At 52.9% G+C, this 25,876-nt stretch overlaps 1 protein-coding gene across 2 annotated transcripts in view; it reads right to left on the reverse strand.

Moving 5' to 3' along the window:
• Window positions 1-329: 329 nt before the first annotated feature.
• PAX5 (paired box 5) overlaps window positions 330-25,876 on the reverse strand; it is a 144,567-nt gene continuing 119,020 nt past the window's right edge. For both annotated transcript variants that reach the window (XM_087823209.1, XM_087823210.1), the window contains 2 exons: window positions 3,801-3,887; window positions 330-406 (listed from right to left, as the gene is read on the reverse strand). In XM_087823209.1, the coding sequence (XP_087679335.1) occupies window positions 330-406; window positions 3,801-3,887 (164 nt within the window). The remainder of the gene's footprint in view (window positions 407-3,800; window positions 3,888-25,876) is intronic.

Here is a 25,876-nt window from a genome sequence, read left to right on the forward strand (position 1 = left end):
GGGCCTGAAGATGGCAGATAGATGGCTGGGGGACTGGCAGGCTGGGCTGGGGCTGCAGTTATATGCGGAACAGTCTGCTGGTTTGTGGAGACCCCGTCACCGTTGGCTCATCGATTGACTCTAAGAAATGGAGAGGTGTCCAGAAGTCCAGCAGCCGTACCATAGAACCCCAGAGTCCCTGGCAGGAAAGGGGGGGCAGAGTTTCAGGTGCATGGGTGGTCCTGGGGACCGTCTCATTGGGCCCCTCTGGCTGTCTTTGGAGGGGGCTGGGAGGCTATTGCCCTCAGTGATATGTGTCATAAGTGCTGGCGTCTGCCTGGCTCCGAGGGTCAGTGACGGTCGTAGGCAGTGGCGGCTGCTGGGGGGGCAGCTCCGCGAGCAGCAGCGCTGTAATAGTACGGGGAGCCTGGAAGAGAGAGAAGGCGGCACGGAGGTTGGAGGGCAACGCTGTGCCTGCAGCCCCCCACCTGAGGCGAATGTTCAGAGGGAGGAAGGGGACCGGAGCTCCGAGAAAAGAGCTCTGGGAATGTAGATTGTTCTGGCAGGTTCAGGCTTCCTGGGGGAAGTGGGTCAGGCTGGGCTTGGAGGACGAGAAGATTCGGACACGGGGAGCCCGTGGCATGTGAGTATGTGGAGCAGAGCGGGTCGCAGCCTGCCTCCTGTGACCTGCAGACAGGGCCAGGGTGAGGCCCTGTACCCAAGCTGGGCTCCTCGCACTGTCTCTGGGCTGCTTTATTTGACTACACGCTTTGGATGCGGCCTCCAGGAGCCCCGCTCTGTGTTAAACTCCTCCCCAGGGATGAACGAACATGAGGGGCTCTGGGAGACCAGCAGATTCTTAGAACCACAGGGCTTAGAGATGCTAGGCCATCTCTTTCTTCTACAGGTAGGGAAACTGAGGCTCAACAAACAAAGTCATGTGCCCAAAGCCACAGAGCTTCTCAGTGCTGGAGCCTGGCCTGGAATTCAGGTGTCTGCCCCGGGCTCAGGACTCTTTCCACCACAGTGCAGTTCGTGGCCTGTTCCTCTGTGCTGGAGGACTGTGCTTATCCAAGTGGACAGCAGCTGGGGCTCTGTGAGCCATCCTGGACCACATGTCTGCTGGGGTGGGGACAGTAAGATTCTTAATTCCCCAGGGGAGGTGGCATGCAGTGATTCTGAAATCTCACCCAAATCCATGCCAATCCTGGCAGTTCCCCTAGAGGGCATGACTGAGCACCAGTGCCTGGAGACTGCCAGTCAGGCTCTGCCATTCTTGACTGAGTGACCTTGAACGAGTGGCTTCCCTCCCCTGAGCCTCAGTTGTCTCATCTGTAAAAAGGGGTCACAGTAGTGCTAGATGAGGGCCCCATGAGAGAAGGATATGAAAGTGCTTTTCTAAGCACTCTTTTAATTTCCGCAGTAATTCTATGAGGTAGGAGCTAGGATTGTCCCCATTTAGCAGAGGAGGAAAGTGAGGCACAGAGAGAGTGAGTAGCTTGCCCAAGGTCATACAGCTGGCGGCAGTTTAGCACGTGCCACCGCACCTCCAAACCCAGCCGCGATGAGCAGCTACACTGGTCCCTCCCCGGGAAGGCAGCAATGCCAGGGGAGGAGCGGCAGAGCCTCGCTGTGCTGTTCCAAACGCGTGGCCACCAGCCCCATGCCTAAGTATTCCCAGAGATGGAGTTTTTTGCTGCTTCCTCTGTCACCAACCTAGTCAGATCCCTGACTCAGAGATACCTGTCAGCCTCCCCTGCTCTCTCATCTTTTCTGTGGGATGGGGACAGTGTGCCATCCCTACAGGCCTGAGCATGGCACAAATGCAGGAAAACCACAGGGGCTGCCCCACAAACAGGTCCCTGGAGACAGGAAATGGAAGTAAGTGTGCTCAGAGGACCCCGACTCTTGCCTCGGCTCTGACTCCTCCCCTCTCAAAGCTTAATCTCCTGGCCAGGCTGTCCAGTGGCCTCAGCACGAAGGTTCCACGGCAGAATCAAAATCACTTGCATTTACCGTGAGAAATGAAAACATCACCTCACAAAGCACTCTGTCTTCCTGGTGCCCATTAGACCGTCATCTAGAATAAACTTGTCCTTTCTTCTGTCATTTTTCCTCTCTAATTCACATTATCATCAATTTACTTCTTGACACAGTCATTCCCGGCTCCCACTCACTCTCTAATCCCTTTAAAGCGGCCACCAGCACTCCCATTCTAATCCTAATAGAGCGCTGCTGCCTTTCTTTCCACCTCCTGGCCTGCCTGCCCCCACCCCCGCTGGCCTAGCCAGCCTGGGGGCCCCCACGGTGCTGGGTCAAGAGGCTGGGTCACACTGCCCTGGCTGGGCAGGTGGCTCCAGGGGAGGAAGCTCCTCGGGGAGGGAAGCTCTCCCGAGAAGCAAGGGTGCGGCTTCATTAGGTGGCATTTCGCATCTTTACTTTGGTGGTGTTTCTATGAAGGAGGCTTCACCCAGGCCGGGCAAGGAGTGGTCAGTGGGCGTGAGCACATGGGTGCGTGTATGTGGAGGGTCTCACCTGCTTCCACAGCTCCCACTGATCTAGCAGGAGCACCCAGGAGCCCCAGAGCAGGTTTGCATACCCTGGCACCCTCCCCAGACAGCAGAAATCAGTCTACTTCCCCTGCTCCATGCGACTCTTCCAGATAAAGCCTGGAGACACCCTGTGGGAAAGGCAGGCTGGTGGATGTGAACGGGCCTGGGACTTATTTGCAAGACTCTGGTAGAGTGAGCCTGGCATCTCGCTCATCTTCAGGAAAGTGAGCCTCCAGAGAGCAGCGTGTTCAGCTCCTCCTTGAATACAGCTGCCGGTGGCGATTATCCTCATTTTACACCCGAGGCCCTGACTGGCTGATGGCCTGGCCATGATTCCCCGGTTATAGGCTTGGGCCCCACAGGGGCCATTTCTCATGTTTGTAACTGCCCAGCACTGTTTAAACTTTTTGTTTTTCCTGTGGTATGAGGCCCGCCTCTTTGAGCTAGAAGTCAGAAGTCATTCTCCCAGCTTCCCTTGCTGCTAGGGCGCAGGTGTGTCACCTGGGCTCTGCCAATTAAACTCCCTTGCATATGACCTCGATGGGAAGGGAGCCACTTGAGGAAATGGGCTGAGAGACTCCGTCCGCTGGGAGTGGGTGCCAGAGGCACCGGCTCTGGGCAGTGGCAGGGCAGAGCTCTCCGGCACCCTGGCTGACGCAGCAGCGCACAGCAGGCAGCTTGGGGGTGCCAGCTGGCAACGGCAGGAGTGTTGACACCAGAGCAGCCCCGGTGGTGTGGCTGGGTGTTGTTCCTGGCTGTGTGTCTCACGCCTGTCTCTTCGGACCTCTCAGAGATTCTGGGAGCCCCCAATACCCCTTAATAGATTTGTTTTTACCTTAAACCAGCGAAAGTGGATCCTGAGCTTCAGAGTCCTCATCAAGATAGGTAGCCACTATCAGTCATTTTCAATTGGCCTTTTTGCTGCCCCTCGTTTAGAGATTTCTCATCTGACTACTCAATGATTCTTTAGACCGCGTACTTTCCCCACTTTCCTCTCTGCCTCAATGCCCTTTATGTCTTTGTTCTCCTTTCGTGCCATTTCCCCTCATCCAGCAAAACACTGGGGGAGGGATCAGGGCCCAGGCAGGCCTGGAGTGGCATTTACTGTCCTAAGGCCCCAGCACAACTTCCATATTCCCTTCCTGGGCAAGCTACCCACCCCACCTCAGTGACCAGGCCTCAGGATGTTGAGGGACCTTGGCCCACCTGGGGGACTCCACAGGACAGCCGATGGCTCAGGGACCTCGCAGGGCCTCCGCCAGTACTCACCGAGCAGCCCCGGGTTGGGGAACCTCCAGGAGTCGTTGTAGGAGGGATACTGAGGGTGGCTGTAGGGGCTCCCAGAAAACTCACTCCCTGCATGTGGTGGGTGGGAGAGAAACAAGAACCAAATGTCAAAGCAAGTTTGGAAAATGCCAATGGCATTTGCCTCTTACATAAATTGCAGGTACTTTTGTAACCAACAAAGGCAAGTCCAGTGCACACCCTGAAGTGGACATTGGCATTGTCTAGGTTTCCCCTATAGCTTTTTTCTACTAGTGGAAGTGAACACCAGCCTCTCACAATGTGTACCATGAAACTACCATGTGCCAGGTATTCCCTGGGGTATTGGCCCATTTTGCAGGTGAGGAGACTGATGCCCAGGTTCTCTCACAAAATGGCCTCGATACACCCACCTAATTCCTAGGCACCAGTCTGCCTGGTTCTCAGCTCCGACTGAGGCCACTCCAGGACCCCAGTGTGGATTTATCTCCACTCCCCACATGTTTCCTGAGTGGCCCTGGACTGAGAAGGCAAAGGTAACCTCAACTCTGGTCTGGCCTTCTGTGCTGAGAATCCAGGGGCCTCAGCCAATAAGGAAGATGAGACATAAAGTCAGGCCCTCTGCCTGCATAAATTGCAGGAGGAGGCAGATGGCATTTTGCTGAGATGTAGGGACAAGTCAAAGTCTAGGGGAGCACAGAAGAGGGAATACATGGGGGCCTCTGGGCACTGGGTAAGGGACAGCTGTTAGCTGCTCTGGGCATGCTCAGGCAGGAATTGCAGCTGTGCCAGGGTAGGGACAAGAAGGCATGGTGGGACTTGAGGATGTTCCGTCTTGCCCAGCTGCTTACGGAGCAGTGAGGCTGTGTCTGGCACTCCCTCGTGCCTCGCTTCCAGCCCCAGGAGAGCCTCCTTACCACCAGCCAGTCACGAGGAGGGGAATTCAAAATTCCTTCCCTTACAACCATGCTGCCCATCTACTCCCTGCGGTTGGGGCTCCCAGAGGACAGGGTTTGGGCCTGACTCATTGCAGAGTCCCCAGTGCCTGGCCCACGTTGTGTCAAGTTGGCTGCTCAGTGGCTTTTTATGCCATGGTTACAGAGCATGTGGGCCCTTCCCTGGCGGTGGTGACAGGAGTTACACGGCCCATGGGACCGCCCTCATTCCAAACAAGCTTCCGCGGATTCTTCTTAAGGACGCCAAAGGGCCAAAGGGCAGGAGCCCCCAGAAGAGACCAGCCAGACGTCAGAATGGGAGCACTGCTCTTCCCCTGGCGGCCTACGCCGAAATGCAAGGCCCAAGGGACTTGGCCAGGTGTGGCCGGAACAATAAAGCAGGCCTGAGGGGCCAGCTGCTCCCACCCCACCTCCCCACTTCCCCAGGCAACCGCAGGCAGAGAGCACGCGCGCGCACACACACACACACGCATGCACACACGCACATACGCACACACGCACTCCTCTCCAGGACTCTCTGGGGGCCACTCCCAGCCTGACAGGCTGAGCCTTCCAATTCTCTGTTTTTTATGCCTCAGTGGTCAGGGTGTCAGGTTCCGGCATACAGAGGGAGAGCCTGGTGACAGTGCTGGGCTGCAGCAGCCCAGCCCCGGCATATCCATCAGCGCCACAGCGCCGCCGCCTCCTCCTCAGGGGCCGGGTGGGGGAGCAGAGTGACGGAGCAGCCTGGAGAAGGGGGACAACCGCCCTCTCATCCAGGCTCCAGGCGCCTGTGAAGCTGCCCCATCAGAGGCACTTCCTGACAGCGCTGCACCTGGGCCCAGGGCATCGGGCCACATGGCAAAGGCCTCTCTCTATCTTCATCTAACAGCATTGTGCCCGTCTGCCAGGCCCAGCTCCAGGGCCACCTCTTCTAGGAAGCCTCCCTGATCTCCAGCTTCGTTTCCCCTGCTGAATTTGCCACCATTGTGGCACCCAAGGAGCAGTCACCTTCTTTCCTTCAAACCCCATGACATTAGTTTAGAAAAGTAAGTCTTGTCCAGCCAAGAGAAGGTCTGGGGAAAGCACTGGAGACACTTGCTGGAGTTGGGGGGATGTGCGCATGTGAACCAGGATCGACAGCACTTTGATAAGCAGAAGGAGGCCAGGCATCCCAGGCATAAACGAAGGTCTGGGAGTGGACTGGTCACAGCATGACCCCTACATGGCCAGGTCTTCACAAGGCCCCAGCAGAGGCAAGCCACTGAGCAGAGTGATGTGGGGCAGGAACAGTGCTTTTCTCCCATTAAGGTTGAGACCAGGGAAGCCTTCAGAGTAGGGAGTTCCAGAATCTAGGACAAGCCAGAGGAGATGAGCCTACAGTCAAGTCAGGGAGACCAGCCAGGGGGCTGCCGCCACTGTGCAAGCGAGAAGGAACCTGAGCCCAGCAGACAACACAACTGCAACATCCAAAGACACAAAATGATGCTCCTCAAATACAGGAATGATCTTCTCAGGGCAAAAATTAAAGTCCCTACTTCTGGCTCATTGTCAAAGCCCCTAGAGGTACAGTCAACTGATCCAATACAAAGGTCACACAATAAACACCTTCTCTATGACTGCTCAGCTCAAAGAACACCATCTGCCTCTTTCCACTAAGTCACCTGTCTCGGGGACTATGACCCTCCTCCCCTCCTCTCTCATACATTTAGTAATGCCGGCTATATACTCAAACACCTTGTACAACTGGGTTGGTGTTTCCTCCCCACATGGAAACCGAGGGGAGTGGCTGAGTGCCATGTTTGGGTGTCAGCAGGGCTGAGATGAAAGAATGTGCTCCAAGAGCAGCATAGATCACAGTCCAAGAGTTCAGTGATGTCAGGCCGCCTGAGACAGGTGAGTGAGCTCATGTGAACGTGCCCTGGAAATATCCCAGAAATCGTGGGGAGGACAAGGGACTCTTTCCTGAGGCGGGGAATGAACGTTTTCGTCAAGCTCGTCTCGATGTCAAGGTGCCAGGAGAAGGCAGCCAAGAGTTGCTGGTATTCTTTGCCCTGGGTAAAGGTAGGGACAGAGCAGGGCCATAACGCCCAGCTGTATTCCCGGGTCCTGGGCCTTCACCAGCCCAAGGATCACTTCATTGGGCTGAGCCAGCAGGGAAAGAGGAAGTCCTCCCCTCCCACCCCTCCCACTTCTTCCACCCCTGTAGGCTGGCAAATTTTCAAACACAGCAAAGTTGAAAGAATCTATAGCGAATACTTGTATACTCGCTACCTAATTCCACCATCAATATTTTCTTGTATTTGCTAATCGTATATCTCTCCATCTTTCTAGCTTTCTACTCATCTTATTTTTTATGCATTTCAAAGTAAATTGCCAACATCAGTACATTTTCCCCTAAGTACTTCAGCATGTATATCATTAACTGAAATTCATTATTTGTTTACAAGTCTGTTCTTTGGATGTAAAGTGTACACAAAAGGAAATGTGCAAATCGTAAATGTACTATTGCTGTGTTTTGACCAATGTGCACACTTGCATGACCCAAACCTCTGTCAAGATATTGACTGAACATTATCATCATCCCAGAGAAAGTTCTCTCAGGCTGGTGAAGGAGGGCTTCGATCCACTGAGAACCCAGTTATCTGGGGATCTGACTGGGTTATCCCACATGAACATAGAGCTCTAAGATTAGCACTAACAACCCAAACCCTGGCTGTGGAAAGAGGCCCCTGACCTGCAGATCAAAAACGCTTCCAAAGCCATCAGACAGAATAAAGCCGAGGAATGTGTGTTTTTTTCCTTGAAGATACAAAAAGAAAGCAGAGGCTTAAGAAATTTAGGATGCATGGTGGCTTTCCCCCAGACAGTACTGTCTTCCAAATATAGAAGAGCTAGTTGTAAAAACCATGCCCTGGCCAGTGCGGCTCAGTTGGTTGAGAGTTGTCCCGTGCACAAAAAAGGTCACCGGTTCAGTTCCCTGTCAGGGCACACACTCAGGTTTTGGGTTCAGTTCCCAGTCGGGGTGGGTGCAGGAGGCAACTGATCAGGAAACTGATCAATGTTTCTCTCTCTCCCTTCCTCTCTCTCTAAAATCAATAAAAACATATTTTAAAAAAACACCCATGAGGTAACTAGAAAGGACTGATTAAAATAAAAGTTTAGCCCTGGCCCATTTGGCTCAGTGGTTAGAGTGCTGGCCTGTGTACTAAAAGGTCCTGGGTTTGATTCTGGCCAAGGGCACATACTTCAGTTGCAGGCTCAGTCCCTGCCGGTCGGGGGCAACCAATCTATGTGTCTCTCTCAACTGATGTTTCTCTTTCCCGCTCTCTCTCCCTTCCACTTCTCCCTTCCACTCACCAGCAATAGAAAAAATATCTTTAGGTGAGGGTTAAAAATAAATAAAAATAAATAAAAATAAAAGTTTATAGGGGGCCACAAATAAATGCACTTAATGTAGCTGTCCTGAAGAACCCAGGAAAATCATCAGAATCAGAGATGTTTCCAGTTTCCCCTTCACTAAGAGCTCAGAGACGGCAAGAAAGTCGAGTTTCCTAAAATTCTCAGAAGTGACAGGTAAACCGGCTCAGCGTAGCTCTTAATTAACCCAAAACGACACCTGCCAGATGATGGGGATTTGCAGAGCGCGCTGGGGGCCGACCCCATCTGCAGATGGTGGGCTCCCACCTCTGCTCGAGACCTTGGCCGGCTGTAATTAACATACAGAAAGTCTTTCAAAGTCACTTCGCAGCCAAGTTCTCTTTCTGAAGGGTTGAAACTAGGCTCTGAGAGAAACTCTGCGGAGAGAGGAGGAAGAAAGGGTTTGAAAAGGGCCATGAGGTTTCTCCAGCTCCTCCCCGGGGTTTTGCAGAACCTGGCTCTGGGTCCGCGGGTGCCCGGGGCACTGCCGTCTGTGGCTACAGTGACCATAGTAGCCCCACGCCGGCAGAGTCAGTCTTTCAAACATGTATGTCATATGTACATTGTATGTTGTAGTGTATATATTACATTACTACATTAATAACATACATAATAGACCATATATGTTACATACACATATATACACATGCATATATACATGTGTGTGTATAATAACTTGTATCATACATACACATACATATATACTCATGTGTACAGGGTGGAGCAAAGTAGGTTTGTGGGTACGTGAAACACAGAGTTTATTCTTGTATTATTATTTATTAATGTGTTATTTTCCATATGAACAATTGTGAACCTATTTTTGTCCCACCCTGTATATATATATATGTGTATACACACACACACACACACACACACACACACACACTGGGACTGGGTTCTGGGGCTCTGTCAAAGCTCTCTCTGAGTGACCTTGATCAAGTCCCTTCTCCTCACCAAGCCTCAGTTTTCCCATCTATAGAAGTGGTATATATGGGAGAGATTTAAAAAACTGACCTCAAAGGGCTTTCAGCACTAAGATTCTCCCTGGTTCTATTTTCTCTGCACCCAGCCCCAGCCCAGCCCCTTGGAGGCCAAGGCTTCTCAACCTCCCTCTCTCTAGAGCAAGACCTTCCCAGGCTCCCAACAGGGAAAGGAAAACCAGAGTGGACTCGGTAAAGGTCAGCCCTGTCAGCCTGGGCTGCCCACACACAGAGCATCGATCCAGTCCTGTGAAAAACCTCTTCTCCCACCAGCTCAGGCCAGCCACGAAGGCCTTCAGAAAAACCGAGAGGGGAGAAAAACCGAGAGAGAGGGCGAGAGCGAGGGAGAGAATGCGGGATGTGTCTCATTTCCATTTCTCCCAGAGAACTGTTGACTTTGCAGTTGGATGGCGGTGCTGGGTGGGCCCCAGGGAGATGGGGTTGGAGACCAGGGCTGAGCCCCAGCTCTGCCACTGACCAGCCATGAGGCGGTTGGCTGGTGGTTCTGGGCCTCGATTTGGTCCTCTGGAGAGACGAGGCTGTTGTGCCTTTAGCCCACTTCCTATTATCTACACTACAAAGACCTGAATGTAAGGACCCTTCAGGAAATCAAGGGAAACAACCACACCGTCATAGTATAGCATCCCCGCCACACACCAGGCCTGAGGACCAGGTCTGTTCGTAATGCCCAGAAGCCCCGGGGTGGCATTCAAGGTCTTGCAGCGTCTGGTTCCTGGGAAGTTTCTTAGCCACGCCACCCATTGCCCTCCTGCCTGAAAACCGAGTTCCAGGCCAGCTGCCATTCCTCTCATGCTCCATGGGCCCATCTCCATCCGCTCATGCTGTTTCCTTCATCTGAAATCCCACCTCCCTCCTCCTCCTTATGTCTAATCTCCCCACTTGTCAAGACCCAGCTCCAATACCGCCTCCTCTAGGAAGCCTTTCTGGATGGACTGTTTCGGCTGAGAAAGAGCATTCCCCTACTTTCCCCTGAGCCCCCAGCCCTGGGTTCCTCCCTGCGCAGACTCAGGGAGGGTGTGACCCTGTCTCCCTTTCCCTTTTGGTGAGCCTGTGGCAGGAACCGGTTCTGATCACGTGTGACTGACAGACTCCAGCAGCCCCTTTGGCCCCAGCACAGGGCCCTGCCCACGGTACAGATGCTGGTTGAGTGAGCACTGCCTGTGCTGACAGATGTTCCCTGAACCAGCCCCTTTCATCGTCAGACAGAAACAGGTGCTAGAAAGCATTCGTGAAACCCTGGTCCTTGATCTTTGAGAGAAGCACGAGACAGAGAGACAGAGAAAGGCAGCAAAACACACAGGAAAGAGAAAAGGGCTGTGTTCGCTGCAGAGGCCAGGGTGCAGGCCCCACAGGTAGAAAGGGACCCTGAACGGGTGCTCTCCTGAGGGACTGGGACCCTGACCAGGCCTCTCTGGGCCTCCCTGTCACATAATGACAGCAACAAGGAGAGCTCACTCCAAAAGAGCAAAAAGGGTGTTTTTTTTAAAAAAAAAAGCAAAACCACTGATAGTTATAGCTCAAAGAGTAGTATCAGACTGCATTCCCTGGGGCTGCAGCTGGGCTGAAAAACTGGAAAGGTTTCTTTTTAGTTTTCATTTGGCCATTGGAAGATGCTTGGTTCAGAAACCTGAAGACTTTCTTTGGGTGACCAGAATGTTGCCAGAAGCCACCATCCTGCAGTCTAAGCTGCCAGGCGGCAGGTTCCAAGAGTTCCACGGGAATAACACTGAACTGTATTTCCAGGAACACTTCTATGATGGATGTATATCTAATAAACTCACGAGGATTTTGCTCAGTTTATTCAATTCAGCATTCACAGTGGCCCTACTCCATTCAGAGCTCTGTGCTAGTCCCTCAAGTCCTCAGGAAACTCCCTGCAGCTAAGGGGATTCTTAGACCCAGAACTGGACATCTGGGTAAGAGCAAAGAGCAAGGCAGCTTTATGAATAGAGCCGAAGTTATCATTTGTTCTGGCTGCAGTATCCAGGAAGGCTTCTTGTAGGAAGCGGCTGTGATCTGGGCCTTGAAGGACATTGAAGCTGTATCATTTAATGGGTCACCAAAATATGTCCCTATGCATCTTTCACCAGTCGTGGCTGTATTCTGAGAAGTCAAAGCGTACTGTCCCTGTCCCCATGGAAAGGAGCCTGGGGCAAGGCCAGCATCCAGCTCCTTAAGAATGGGAGGCAATTCAACAGGACACAATGTGTCCTACAGCAGAACAAGCCCCCGAGGCCCGACTCTCCTCTCTTTTAACTCCCCGACAAGGCAACTGTTAATGTAGGACACTGGCTAATAAACCCAGAAACCCTTAAACAGCTCTGAGCCACATCATGATTTTTATAAATAATTATAAAAAGGCAGGCACTTATATTCTGCCGAGGTACTGAGAGCAGCAGTGGCTGCCACTCTGTGTTGATAACTGAGGTGATATGTAGGCTTGGATTCAGCCAGTCCTAATTTTAGCTGAGTGGCCTTGGAGACATCACTTAACCTCTCTGCACCTGAGTTACTTTTTGCAATGTGGCAGGACAGCACTCACAGGACTAAGTAACATCGACATATTTCAAAGTCTTTTGTGAATCAAATTTTTCCACCAGACTGCCTATAATGCTGAAGTAAGTCCCCAGACCCTATTACCAGCTCCCAGACTCAAAAAATGGCTCTAGCCCCCTCCAGCTCTGAGGCCCTCCAACCTCCTGGCACACTCCCAGAGACTTCAGGGACTCCTCTCAGCCCGATGTCAGCCCAAACCTAAGTTACTTTTCTGCGGTCTAGACCTTGGCCTGTCCCTCAGAGCAGCCAGGGGTCCTTCTCTGAAGAAATCACCTCCCCCTGGCTGGGCCTGGCTCAGCAAGGAGTCCGGAGCGTCCCCACCGCTGACGAATGAAAGGGAGGTGATGGTGTCATACCTTGCTGGGAAGTCACAGTGCTAGTCCCGACCTGTGCCGCCTGCCATCAAATTTTAATGCTGCCGCTGACATATTTATGGAAAGCCTCACCAAGTGTTTGTGAGAAGACCAGACAAGATTTACCTCCACAATTACCACCACGATATGCGGGCTTTGCTGTGCACTGGGAGCTCAGCAGCACAGAGGCCCTGAGTCCCAGTGAGCCCCAAGGAACGCACTCAATTCCACACACCTTTCCTGCCCCAGCGCACAGGGCTGGGGGGAGGCGGAGATGAATCAGACACGGTCCCTGCCCACCAAGAGCCCACAGTCTGCAGGAGGGGACAACACACACATAAATTACTGGGATCCTGGGTGGCTGGGGACCAGCGCATGGATACAGGTATGGCAGGCAGGCTGGGCAGAGGAGGGGATGGGGAAGTTATTTCTCTATCAAAGTCAGGGTCAAGAGCAAGGCCTAAGAGGGGGCTTTGCAGGGCCATCCAGCAGCTTTAGTTCTGATGGCTGCTCCTCTGCTTGGGAGGGCTCCTAGGGCTCTCCCCCCCTGCTGCTGGCCTCAGGGTCTCAGCAGTGCCCTCTCCTTCAGGACCTGCACCCCATTCTGTCCTTGGAGTGGATGCAGCCTCCGCTCCTCAGCTTTCTTCACCAGGTCAACAAACCCCTTTCTCTTTAAGCCGTCTTGTTCCCCCACAGTGGAGCTGCCCCAGAGGGCAGGAATAATACGCACTGACCCAGGCCGGTGGTTCTCAAACCTTGTTGCCCATTGGAATCATCTGAGGAGCTTAAAAAAGTCTAGAACACCAGGCCACACCCCAGATGAGTTAAATTAGAATCTCTGGCTGGGGTCAGGTATCAGTATTTGTCCAAACTTCCGAGGTGCAGTGAGTTTGAGAGCCAGCAGCACTGAAGAGCTTGTTAGGACAGCAGCCCCCTGGGCCCCACTCTCGGTTTACCGAAGCTCCAAAAGATGATCCGCAGGTGGCCTGTGTGCAGTAAAGTCCAAGAAGCACTGACCCCTGTTCAGGCGTTTCCCAGTGTCCTAGGAGGCACATTGGTGTCTAGTCTCCAGGCCCTCTGAAAAGGGGCCCTTAAGAAGGCCAACCTGTAAGAGGGCTGACTGCCAAGAGGGGCCAGCTGGTGTGGGCGGGCTCCACGCAGGTCACTGGGCAGCTGCCACCATTACCCAGCAAGCTTGATAAGACATATGTTCTGTGGAGGGAGCTGAGTCAGGACCACTCCTCAGACAGGTTCTGACAACTGCCAAGGCTGAACCAGGAGCCAGGAGCCCCGATGAAGCCCCATCTGTACCACAAAGTCACGAGAGCAAGGCCCTTCCCCAGCCAGGCCTCAGTTTCCCCATGATTGCAGTGAGTAAGTCAGCCCTGAAGTTGGCTATGCTGATGGATATCTCATCTCTCCTTTCTTAAACTAAACTGACACTTTCATCCATGTCTTCTGGGACCAGCCCACAGACCTGGCTGAGAGGTGGCTTTGGAGGGAGAGACCTGAGAGGAGAGGAGCGAAGCTATCTTTGGGGGCCAAAGAAGGAAGAGTGGAGAAGCCTCCTAAGGGAGCAAACGCAGGGCTAGGTGTGCTAGGGAGACCCGGAGTGTGACTGCCGTGATGCAAGGCTCACAGTCAATATTTCATCCACCTATTCATTCCCCAGGTACTGACTGAATACCAGGCATTGTTCTAGACACTGAGGATACAGCTATGCACAAAACACACAAAGTCCTTGCCCTCACAGAGCTTATTTTAATAGTGCAGACAACAAACAAGACAAGTAAATAAAAATAAAGCATACAGTATGTGCTAAGGAGAACACAAAAAGCAGTAAAATTTTAGATAGAGTGACTAGGGATGGCTTCATTGAACAGCTGACTTTTGAATACAGAGCTGAAGGAAGTGAGAGTTAGTCGTGTGAATATCTGTAAGAAGAACACTCTAAACAGTGCAAAGGCCCCGAGGCAGGAGTGTGGGTGCTGTGTTGGAAGAGTGAGGAGGTCTGTGCTGTTGGAGAGAAGTGAGGGGTGAGGAGGTAGAAGATGAGGTCAAGGAGAGAAGTAGGAAGGGGGAGATCATGTAAGGACTTTGGCCTCTACTCTGAGTGAGCAAAAGAAGGACCTGACCTGACTCCGATTTTAACAGGCTCACTATGGCTGCTATGTTGAGAATGTACTAAAAGGGGCAAGGGTGGCAGTGGGGAGACCAGTAAGGAAGCTACTGCAAATATATTGAAAGATTGACCTCCTACCCACAGACTGGGCACCTCTGGCCATTGGAGACTAGTGCCTCAAGGCTGGGAAGGGCCAGGCCATGTGGCCATGAAACAGATGGTTTGCTGGCCAAAGCCAAGGACATTCATGGCCCAGCCAGCGTGGCTCAGCTGTTGAGCATCGACCTTATGATCCAGGAGATAGTGTTCGATTCCCAGTGAGGGCCCGTGCCCGGGTTGCAGGCTCAATCCCCAGCAGGGGGCATGCAGGGGGCAGCCGATCAATGACTCTCTCATTGATGTTTCTATCTCTCTCTCCCTCTCCTTTCCTCTCTCTGAAATCAATAAAAATATATTAAAAAAAAAAAAAAAGGATATTCATGGAGTGAGGCCAGATGGGGGCTGTTGGATGAAGGGAGAGGTACCTTGGCTTCTAGTCCTGGCTTTGCATGACCTTGGGACATCCCCTTCCTCTCACTGAGCCTATAACAAGAGTGAAAACCAAGGGTGCCTACTAGGTTGTGGTGAGGATTCCATGACAGCATGGATGTACCAACTGAGAAGGGGTGTGGCAGGAGGCGGTCCTGTCCTGTCCTGCCACGGAGCAGACGCTGCATCCCAACTCTCCACTAGGGGAAGCCTGGGCAAAACTTCCTCGAGGAGAAATGCAGTTTGCAGGCACCAATCCGGTCTCATCCAGGGAATTTCAGAAGTCCCTGCTCAGCCCTCTGGGGTGGGATTAAATGTGTCCCTGAGCTGTCCTCAGTGTGCCTGCCTGAATCCTATGGTTGGCAGGACTTATTCTCCAAGCAACTCCCAGAACAGTCCAACAGCAGCTATTGAGAGGCTGGTACATGGAGACCTAAAGTTTCATTGGGTTCATGCCATGGGCCCCAAATAAACAAACCAAAGAGTAGATGGCAAGGAAAAGCCACATGGAAATTAAAAGTTACCCCTGGCTCAAGGCATTTGGTCTGAGGTACGCAGGTTGGATGGTGATTAGTTCATTCTTGTGTGTGTGTGTGTGTGTGTGTTTACTTTCTCTCGGTCCACATGTTATTCAGTGTGGTTTCCCCAACCTTCACTGAGCATCTGCTCTGTGCCAGGCTCTGTGCTGGGTGGTGGGTGGTGCTGTGACACAGCAGAGAGACTCAGGCTCATAAGCCCCCATCTGCTCCCCAGGCAGCCAGGAGCCAGCAAGGCTTTGAATTTCACAGGGTCTTTCTCATCTCCCCATTTCTCTGAAAGCCACAAAGACCCAGGAAGATTCCCTTAAACCAGGCAAAGGGGGCAGGGCAGTCATGTATTGATGAGAGGGTTGTTCACTGCACAAGAACCACCAGCTGGTTGGGCCTGAGGGGACTGAGACCCAGCCTGCTCTCCGCTCACCAAACCCTGAAAGCTGGCATGGGGCTGCACCGCCTCTCGGGAGGAGGGAACAAGGTCCCGAGAAACAGCCCGAGGCCAGCCCGGAGGGCACTTCGAGTTCATTCCGGTGGCTTTACCCCTTTCTCCTGCAGTAGTTTCTGCACTTTGCTGTCACACACATTAGGGGGGAAAGTAAGGATGGAGACAGTGGGTCCCCAAAGGCAGTCATATCTGGGCCCACCTGGGTTCTCTTCCATCAGCTCATTTGTTTAGTACTGAGGATGTGCTGAGCTGGAAGGAGGCATAGGCTGCCGGCAAGGTGGCCTCATCACGCCTGTCACAGAACGGAAGCACGATCTGGCTCTCGGTCCTGCGTTTTCTCTTGTTAAAAGGGCTCTGGAGCAAGCAAGACTGGACTTCGCCGTGGTCCTGCTGCTTGGACTAGTTACTCAGTGTGAGCTGAGGCCTCAGCCTCCTCCTCTGTGAAATGGGATAACATCAGCACTGGCTTCATGGGGTTACTGTGAAGAGCGAGCAGCTTGGAAAATGAGAGTCAGCACAGGGCCTGGCATATAGAAGTTCTCCCTGGATTGTCAGCTACGAGGGCCTCTTCCTCCCTCTTATCCTGAATAGCTCTGGGAGGAAGACCATAAAGATGGTTTCACCATAAAAATTCAGAGACTGAAGTCCAGAGTGGGGAGATGACTTCCCCCGAAGGCAAGTAAACCTGGAGGCAGGACTGAGACCCAAAGGTACTGAGGCCTGGTCCAAGGTGTCCAGCCTACACCACACCCCTCCTCCCCCTCCCCCAATTCTCCTTACAGCCAGAGGAATTCCGGGCATAGATTTGGCAGCGATGTGCCAGGCAGGGGGGAAGAAAGGCAGGGATAGGTTAAGGCCAGCCCTGGAATACAAAGAAGGGAGGGCAAGGCAGGACTTGAACTTGCTCCTTATGGATGTGCTGGTGGGAGAAGGTGCCCCAGAGTTCCCACGGGGACTCTCTCAGAACCCACCAGCCACAAGGATCCATGTGCCCCAACAGGGCTCTGCGTCAGAGGCCACACTTCCACGCTCCCTGCCCCACTGCCCCAATCTAGCTGAAGCTGGTGGGCCTGAGCCCCGGCTACTCTCCCCCACCAGTCCACCTGCCTGCCTGCCTCAGCCTGGCCAGCATGGTGGCAGGCCCTGCCTGCTCCCCAGGGAGGCTGCCGCCAGGCCTGATGGCGCTGACGGAGGGAGGGAGGCCGCCAAGCTGTCAGTCTAGAGGTGCCCCTCGGAGCCCCTCCTGGCTGAAGCGAGGAGGGTGGGCTGGTGCTGGAGCTGGGCTGTCAGGGCCTTCACAGAGACAAGGCCAGAGAGGCGCTGCCTGACAGCTCGCCCACCGAATTAGGACCATTTGCATGCTAATTTCCAGCGCTCTAACGGGCTGGCAGGCTGGCTGGGGTGTGTAGAGAGTACAGAGAGAGGCACAGTGGCCTCCCCACCCGCGATGGAACAATGCTTGACTGATCTAGCTGCGTTAACGAGCAAATTATGGTAATTTTGTTATTACAAATGCATAGAAATTTCCAAAGCGGGCAGCCATTCAGGGCAGCTCCCTGCTCCTCCCCGCTCCTAAAAACTGAGCCCCCTGTTTGTACACATGGACCTGGCACCCGTTTCAGGGACAGAGTTATGCAGGGGCCAGGCTTCTCTTGGAGCCCTCCCAGGGAGACCCAGGGTGAGCTGGCCATGGGCCAGAGCATCCCTTCCTGTCAGTAGTCGAGCCCTCAGCTCCTGCATCCCACAAACCTCACCCTCTGTTATCCCCCAGGAGTCCCTGTCTGGTCCCTGGGCCTAGCAATCCCACAAAACTACCGCATTCAAACTGGTTTCTTTCCATTCTGAGCAGGTAACATGGGTGATTCTCCTCATAGATACTCGTGGGTCTTGAGAAATTCAATTATTTCTGTGTCTGCTCTAAACTGGGCTCAGCACTCAGGAGGAGTTCAGGGATTGTTTGATGACTGACTGACTGACTGACTGAATGAACGAGTGAGTGAAGGAAGGAGGAAGAGAGGAGGGAAGAGAGATGTGAATAAGGGAGGGAGGAGGAGAGCATTGGAGAGGAAGAGAGAAAAGGAAGGAAGGAAGGAAGGAAGGAAGGAAGGAAGGAAGGAAGGAAGGAAGGAAGGAAGGAAGGAAGGAAGGAAGGAAGGAAGGAAGGAAAGGAGGGAGGGAGGGAGGGAGGGAGGGAGGGAGGGAGGGAGGGAGGGAGGGAGGGAGGGAGGGAAAAAGAAAGATCAGAATTTATCCCACAAATGAGGACAGTTAGGAGAGACACCACCCAGTCAGCTCACTGGTGGTGTAATTAATCTAAGACCTAACAGAGAAGTTTATTTGCCACCTGGCAACCCCCTCTGGAGTCTGTAATTGTCCACTGTCAAAATCACAATTCGTCCCAGTTTTTCTAATGATCTCCTTTTTTATTAAAAGTATGTTTTTGGAAGCATGTTCCAGAATGTATCCAGGTAGAAACTATTTCCAAGAATGTGAGCTCCCTGCTCCTAGCAGTGAAGCGTGGGTGGCTCCAGGCACTCCGGAGGAGCTCAGGGATTGTCTGATGACTGACTGACTGACTGACTGAATGAATGAATGAGTGAAGTAAGGAAGGAGGAGGAGAGGGCTGTCTCAGAGCCTGGGCTCCATGGTGAGAACCTGTTCAAAACCATTCAACTTGTGGATGGGGCCAGCAGGTCACCCCTGGACTTCTCCATGTGACCCTTCGGCAGGTTTCCTATTTTTTTTTTTTTAAATTTTATTTTTGTTTAAAATATTACAGATGTCCCTTTTTCTCCCCAATGATGACAGGGATTTCAAGTTCAGGCTGATGTTACTGAAAGGTCAAGAAGCTGTCTCACACAGTTTTGGAAGCCAGTGGGGAGTAAACCATCAATGATGGGGAAGCACAACACCAGGGAAGGTCTGTTCCAGGTGGCGGAGGAAACCGGAGCCAGCCGGGCTCAGACAGGTGTGGGAAGCAGGGACCTAAACGCCAGCCGACACTGTATAACCTCAGCCAGGTCGCGGCCAGATTTTTCTATTTGTCTGATTTTCTAATTGGGTCACAACTTCCAGAGGGAAACTGAACCCAGGGAAAGAAAACAATCATTCCTTTTTGTCTAGCTGCCTGGCTCTGGGAAGAAAGCCGAGAGCAGAGGAACTGGGGCCTTGGCATGGCCTGCAGATCCTGGACAGCACCTCTGGCAGGCACTGGGGTGGACAATGCCTGCGTCCCGGGAGACGGTTTCCCCCGGCCAGGTCCCAGAGCCTGGGGGAAAGATGTGCGCTCAGGAAGAACAGGACAAAGTTGGGGTAGGTGGGGTGTGAGTCCTGCTTTGAGTAGATCTAGAAGCCAGGTCACCCAGGGACCACCCCAGGGACACTAGGCCTGCATGAGGTCGGGAGACAAAATGCTTCCTTTCCAAGTGTGTTTGTGTGTGTGTTGGGGTGTGTGTGTGTGTGTGATATTTCCCACTAGCCCATTGGGGACAACAGGGCAGACATGCCATGTGACCTTGAACAAGTCCTCTCCTTGACCTCATCTGCACACTCCGAGCTGAGTTCTAAACTACGGTGGTGTCCAGCCCTGTCCATCCATGACGGAAGGAGTGGCTGTGGAATGGACAAGGGCCATCTCCAGCCCCCGGCGAAGTGCGTGTTAGTACAGACCCCTCCGCACACCACACACACGCACCCAATTTAGGCCTTCGGTTTTCCTCCTTCCGGCAGGTTCCCCCAAAGCCAAGGGGAGGGCCCTCAGCCTGGACCTCCGCTGAATCAATGCCTTTTCTGTGGTCCCCAGTTACCTGCTCTACATTCCCCACAAATGTCCTGGGTGCGAGGGGGGCAGATGTCTGGAGCCCAGTTTCAATTCCCTTGCAGCCATTTCTCCAAGTGTCTCTGACTCCTTTTTGGGGAGTCCTCTTTCCAGGAATTTTCCACCCAAAATGTTCCCAGAAAGTCTGCACGTTCACAAAGCCCAAATGGAAGAAAGTTCTAGGGGCCGCGGGGATTTGCTTCAATTCCAGACTCCTCGGTACAGGGCAGATGCCTCCCGTGGCCTCAGAGCTGCTTGTGCTGCCCCATCTCCTCTGTCACACGGAGAAAGCAATTTCTAGATTTTAGCACAGTGTTTCTGAGAGTCAGACTCCAAAATGGCAAAGTCCTTCCCTTGTCAGCTGGACTCGGCCACTCTCCAGCTGTGTGACCTTCAGCAAATCACTTTTCCTAAGCCTCAGTTTTCATTTCTGTGAAATGGGGCTAATAGCCATGCCCCAACGCTGCAGTGGGGATCCTCGGAGATCACGCACAAAAGAGGCTTGTACATCGGAAAGATCTGTCCAGACGGTGGTTCCTATTCTTCGCATTGTTGCGACAAGACCTTAGAATGGCCACCACTGTCGCGATCCTGCTCTGGCAGGACAACGCCCAAGGCACTTGCGACTTGAAATCACTCTTTAGACAAAAGGACATGACAACACAGTTGTCATTTTAAAATTTCCTTTCCGCCCTCTTTTATCTCTCTTGCTCTCCTTTCCTCTCCTTCCCTCTTTCTTTCTCTCTCCCTTCCGCCCTGGATCTAAGTCTCCCTGACTCGGGTCCTTTATTTGTGCCATTGCACATAGACTCCTTATAAAGAAAATTCATTTGTTCAGGGTCACCGCGTGGTTTTTCATTAAAAACAAATTACCCGCATTCAGGGAGGACATCTGGGCTTCGCGGGTCCCATTAATGACTATATTTCCAGCCTCCCCAGCCCGGTTGGGCTCCCCTTGCCTGTCACCCTGCGTTCCTGGCCCCGGGAGGACAATGAGAGTGACAGTCAAGTGAAAGGGAAAACATGAGGGATGAGGGCGAGAGGCAGGTCCCCCGAGAGGGGAAGGAGGGAAAAGTGAAAAAAAAATAGATAACTCAAACACAGGGTAACAAGGGCCATTGTCTCAGCGCCTTCCAGAGGGGGCCGGAGCAAATACTGGAGGAGCGAGCGGGTGTGGAAGCCGAGCGAAGCCTGTTTGTTGCAGTCGGGCTCTGCGCCCTGGGCTCTGCACTGGACAAGATGGGATGGGCATGTTCACGTTCAGATAAACTCCACCTACGTGCATCCAGGGCCTGCTGTGTGCGGGGCTGGCAGGCGAGGGGCTGATGGGGCCTTGGTCGCCGCAGCGCTGACAGAGGCTGGCCGTGGGCAGTGCCCTGGGGTACGCTTAAGGAGAGATGAGGCCCCTGTGGGTAGGGTAGGCGCCCTGCAAGACACAGCATTTGACTTGGGCCTGGCAGGACAGGTCAAACACGGACAGGTGAAGATGGGGAGTAGAGGGAATATACTAGAATCTGAAGTGTGGTTCCCTGGTGTCCCAGCTGGGAAGGGCTTCTCCTGGGCCATAAAAGGTCTCTGGGTCAGGAGGGCCATCAGCAGCCCTTAGGGAGCCCCAAGGAAAACAAGACCTGCCCCTGAACCCAGAGACAATTCCCTCCCACTCTTGTGGGCACCAGGGGCTGGGTGAACTGTGCCTGATTGGCTGTGTCCCCTGGTGAGGCATGGCACCTCTCTGAACTCAGCTGGCATGCTTCTGAAATGGGCAAACACTCACAAGGAGCTTTCACACTGCACTTGGGAATACGTGATGCAGCTCCCTGTATAGACTACAAAGCCCCGGGCAGGTTGGGGGAGGCCTGTTGGTGGAATTAGCTCATGGGCAGAGGTGGTTTAGCTTCATTGGAAAGCTTTCTCCGGCCCCCGAAGGCTCCGGGCACCACCAGAAGTTCTCTGGAGAGAAGTGTCCCAGGTGAGTGGCCCACAGGCTTAGAGGTGGGGGAGGGTCCAGCTGAGGGCTGACAGCTGATAAGGTCTTGGAGATGAGGGCTGCAGATTCCAGCAAATCAGAGGGAAGAAAAACAGACAACCCCAGTAGATTCAATCTGGTTTTTGGAAGGAATCCAGTATGTACAGAAGGAAAGCAGGTCTCAGAACCTTTGTGTTCACTCCCTCTGCCTGCCGGAATCCCTCCTTTTCTCCCTCCTCACTCCCCCCCACCCCGGGCTAACATATGCTGCTCCCTGAAGCCAGAGGCTCATCTCCTCCTACATTCCTTCCCTGGCCCAGGGCAGCACCATGGGTGACTTAGGACATGTAGCTATGCCCCTAATTTGCCCCATTCTTTGATGTATACAGTGTTACTCATTTTTAGCAAAACTCTCTGCAAAAGCAGCTTCAGACATGCCCTTTCCTGTCCCAACTTTCCTACAGAGAAATTCTGGAGCCTTCTATGCCTGACACCCCCAGTCTAGGCTGGACCCCCTTCTCTGTGCTCCCAGAGTCCCTGAGCTTACCTATTACCACATCCGTCCCCCCTAGGCCCTTACTGACTGGTCGCCTGCACTATAGACTGAGAGTTTTCCATAGTCACCTTTCCATAGTTTTTCACCTTTGCATCCCTAGGCTTATGCCTGGCACATGTAGATGGAAGCAAGGAAGGGAGAAGAATTGGAGAGAAAAAGGAGGAAAGAAAAGAAGGAATAATGGCTGGAGGGGTACATGAATGAACGACTGGCTGGATGAATGAATGGATGGACGGATGGTTACTGCAACCTGATCATCTCAAGACCCCACCATTATTTTTTATGTTCAATACATTTCATCAGGAAATCAGGGTCTCTCCCAAGTGCCTCCTTTCCAGACCCCCAGCATCTTCCCTTAGAGGCTCCTCTCCACCCCACCTTATAGCACATCACACGTTAAATGCACCACATAATACCTTTCCCTCTAAAAACATGAAAGGCTTATTTTTATAATTTTGCTTTTGAAATTATTTGGCCACAGGGAATTTAGTTAATTTATGGGCTATGATTTCTCAGCAATCAAGACACAGACTAGGGAATTCTTACAAAGGGAGAAAATCTAACCTGAAGATTGTTTTTAAATATAATGAAATGTTTATGAGCGCTAAATTTAATAGTCAACGAAGTTAACATAATGTTACAATTTGTAGGCATTTAATTTAACATTTATTAATGCTAAGGAAGCTTTCCAGCTTTCTTTTGAATTTCAGAGGTAATCAGGCCCCAGGCTGTTGTAAATTCCTGAAAAACTCTTAGGTCCTTAGCCCAGGGCCTCTCCAGCACTCAGGATCCCTATTCTCTGTCCTGTGGAAGTCCTGGCTGGGATGCCAACCCCTCCTTCAGGAGCTCAAGTCCGATAGGGATGAAGACATTAGCCACAGATAATGTGACATCAGGGATGTGATATTAGCCACAGATAATGGCATAAAAAGTAAAAGATGACTGGAGGGGTGAGTCGGGTCTTGAGCCACACATGGGCAGGTGCCTGCTCTCCAGTGGCTAAGGGGCTAGTCTGAGCCCTGGGCCCTGCAGGGCGCTGGCTCTTCCCAGGGCCCCTAACCAAGACTCAATCATATAACCAGATGGAACTGCCACCCAGCAATCTTGGAAGGCCTTCTGGCAAGAAGTGGTACTAGGAAGCAATGCAGAGAGTGCCTCAGAATCCCGGGGGGAGCTGCACGGCCAGGCGCTGAGGGCCGCTCCCCCGCGGCTGCCCTGAAGGGTTAGCTCCTGGGAACTGACTTGGTCATCGGGACTTAGGAGGATGAGGCCCACCGCCCAGCAAGGTCACCCCTTCTCCTCAGGACACCCACACTCTGCGCCTGCACGCTCCTCTCTACCCCAAGCCGACCCACCCCCACTTCACTGCACCCGATGCTCAGATGCCCTCCAAATACTTGTTTCTTCTAAAGCAGATCCTGACTGTATTCTCCCTGATGTCTTAAAAAGGCACCACAGTCCAGTTTGGGGGTTTTATTTAAAGAAACACCACTTGCAGAGACACTTCCAGAAGAAACTGGAAGTCAGGAGCCTAGACATGTGGCATCCCGTACTCATGACTGGGCCCGCCAACTGCCATCAGCAGGAGCGGAGACTGGGGAAAGCAAGTGCGCTGGACACAGAGCAGCCTGGAGGAGGTGAAGGTGTCCTCGGCCCCCGCTCCCCACTCCCCAGAGCTGGGCACCTCAGGCAGCCAGCGAGCTCCTGGCCGCAGGCAGAGCGCTCTTCCCGGCTGGACTCTGCTCCACACCTGCCCTTGCCATGGGGGCCTGACGTGTGTGAGAAAGTCCAAACCTGCGATGCCCTCCCTCCACCGCCGTGCTCCCCAAAGCGACACTGCAGAGATGGTGGAACAAACCATGGTGTTCTTTGCTACCTCTCTTGCCCTAAGGTTCTAGATTCCAGTCTGTAAGAGCCATCCTAGGTGTGGGGCCCCTGACGGCCAGTCCCTGTCTGCCACAGCAGGGACCTTCCATATGGAGGCATGGCAATGGGTATGGAGGAATAGTACATCCAGAGACCCCCTTTCTTCAGCTCTACCCCGAGAGGTTATTACCAAATTACACATGCTAGCCCAGGGCCATTGCCATATCTCATCACAGCCCAGACTTGAAGTGAACTTGAAAACATTTGCTGCCCACTTAGAACAGAGGTGGCAGGGTACAGGAAGCCCGCCAGTCCAGCTAGGAGGTGACACCTGCAGGCAGGGAAGTCACAGACTTACAAGCCCTTGAATGGCAGGACCAGAAAGCCCCCTATGAAGCATCTAATCCAATCTCCCAGAGCCCTGCCTCCTGTTTTAAGAGCAAGCAGGAAGCCCCAAGACCGTGTCCCATGGTAATACAGCTGGAATCAGAACCCAGATCTCCTAAACTCCAGGGGAAACTTCATGCTTCCAGCACGCTTTCCACCTCTAAGTCTTTGCTTTTGCAATTGTTTTCTTCCTGAGTGCAGCAAAGATCTCATCAATCCCCCACTGGGTGTCAGATTCTCTCCAGTCCCAGACACTTCAACACAGGGCTCCCCAGAGCTGGTTACATAGTCCATCTGGATTAGACCACTCCAGACCCTTGTGTTCCATCCTGGGACGGCACAGCAGCCTCGCCTCTCACCCACATCCAGATCTGCCTGGACAGAGCCTGCCACCTGTCAAGGCTGCTGTTTGCACCACCGCAGGCCCCGGAGGTTTCCAGCGGTTGAGGCTTTGGTGCTGAAGGAGGCCCAGCCTGCCCTTCCTACTCATCCCTATCAGTACCCCAAGGCCTCAGTCACACCCAGATCCTGCCTCATGCCAGTGCTCTCTGGTCCTAGGGTCTTCTCACACTCTAGTCCTTCACCCAACAATGATCCTCCAACTTCTCAGACTGGCAAACTCATCCTTCAAGGCCCAGCTCAAATGGCCTCCTCTTGGAAGTCTTCCTTGATTTTCCCCACTGTACCCACTGCCCCAGCAGACTCAGCAGCCCCCTCCCCTACATTTCCTCAGTACATACCTAGATTTTAGTTCTTCAACAGCATGCAAAGTATATGTTTCCCCAACTAGACTGTGAGTTCCCTGAGGGCAGGGACTGTGTCTGCCACACCACACCTAGCTCAGAACTAGCACCCTGTGTCTTAGGAAATGTTTGAAGAATGAATGAATGAACAAATGAATAGCCACCTGCCATTTATTTCATCCTAGCCCTGGGGTGAATTCCTTGTTCCTAGTATGGCAGAGCGGCTAGAGGCCACCAGAGGGCAGCAAAGAGTCAGAAACGATCAACAGGTGGGCGACCTAGTACTATGAACGGTGCACAGGAGCTTTGAAAGTACCCAGGCCACGGACCGCCAGGAGCTTTGGTGAGCCAGCGTGCTTTCCATCTCTAATAACAAAGGCCATTAATCCCCCGAACAAACACTCCCAGAGCCTATGCTTGGGCTAGGAAGGCTCTTGGGGAGCAGTGATCCAATCTCCCACCTGACGCTCTGGTCTCTCATCTCACTGGCTTCTGCTGGCTCTCCCAGGCCTGCCCATTCCCTTACCTTCAGCTCTAATTATGAGGAAGGGGCTTTATACAGGGCTGAAAAAGGTGTCCCTGTGACTCCCATTCACTGGTCCTGACCATGCCTACGGAACTGTGCAGGTGCCAACCCCAGGTGCCTCTCAGTATATTTTACCCCTGGTCCATTTGCCGAAGGAGGCCTAGAGAGTGGGAATGGCAAGTCAGGTGACACAGTGAGTTCCTGGCTGTGCTCAGCCACAATCCAGGCTTTCACCTCCCCACCTGGTGCTGAGTCCCCCAGCCCCCAAGCCTGCACGCTCCAAGTCAGAAGGGGCTTAAGGTAGACAAAAGAAACCCACAAATCC

This window comes from Miniopterus natalensis, chromosome 12 (genome assembly GCF_054644295.1).
Source record: "Miniopterus natalensis isolate mMinNat1 chromosome 12, mMinNat1.hap1, whole genome shotgun sequence".
In the NCBI taxonomy this organism is placed as follows: domain Eukaryota; kingdom Metazoa; phylum Chordata; class Mammalia; order Chiroptera; family Miniopteridae; genus Miniopterus; species Miniopterus natalensis.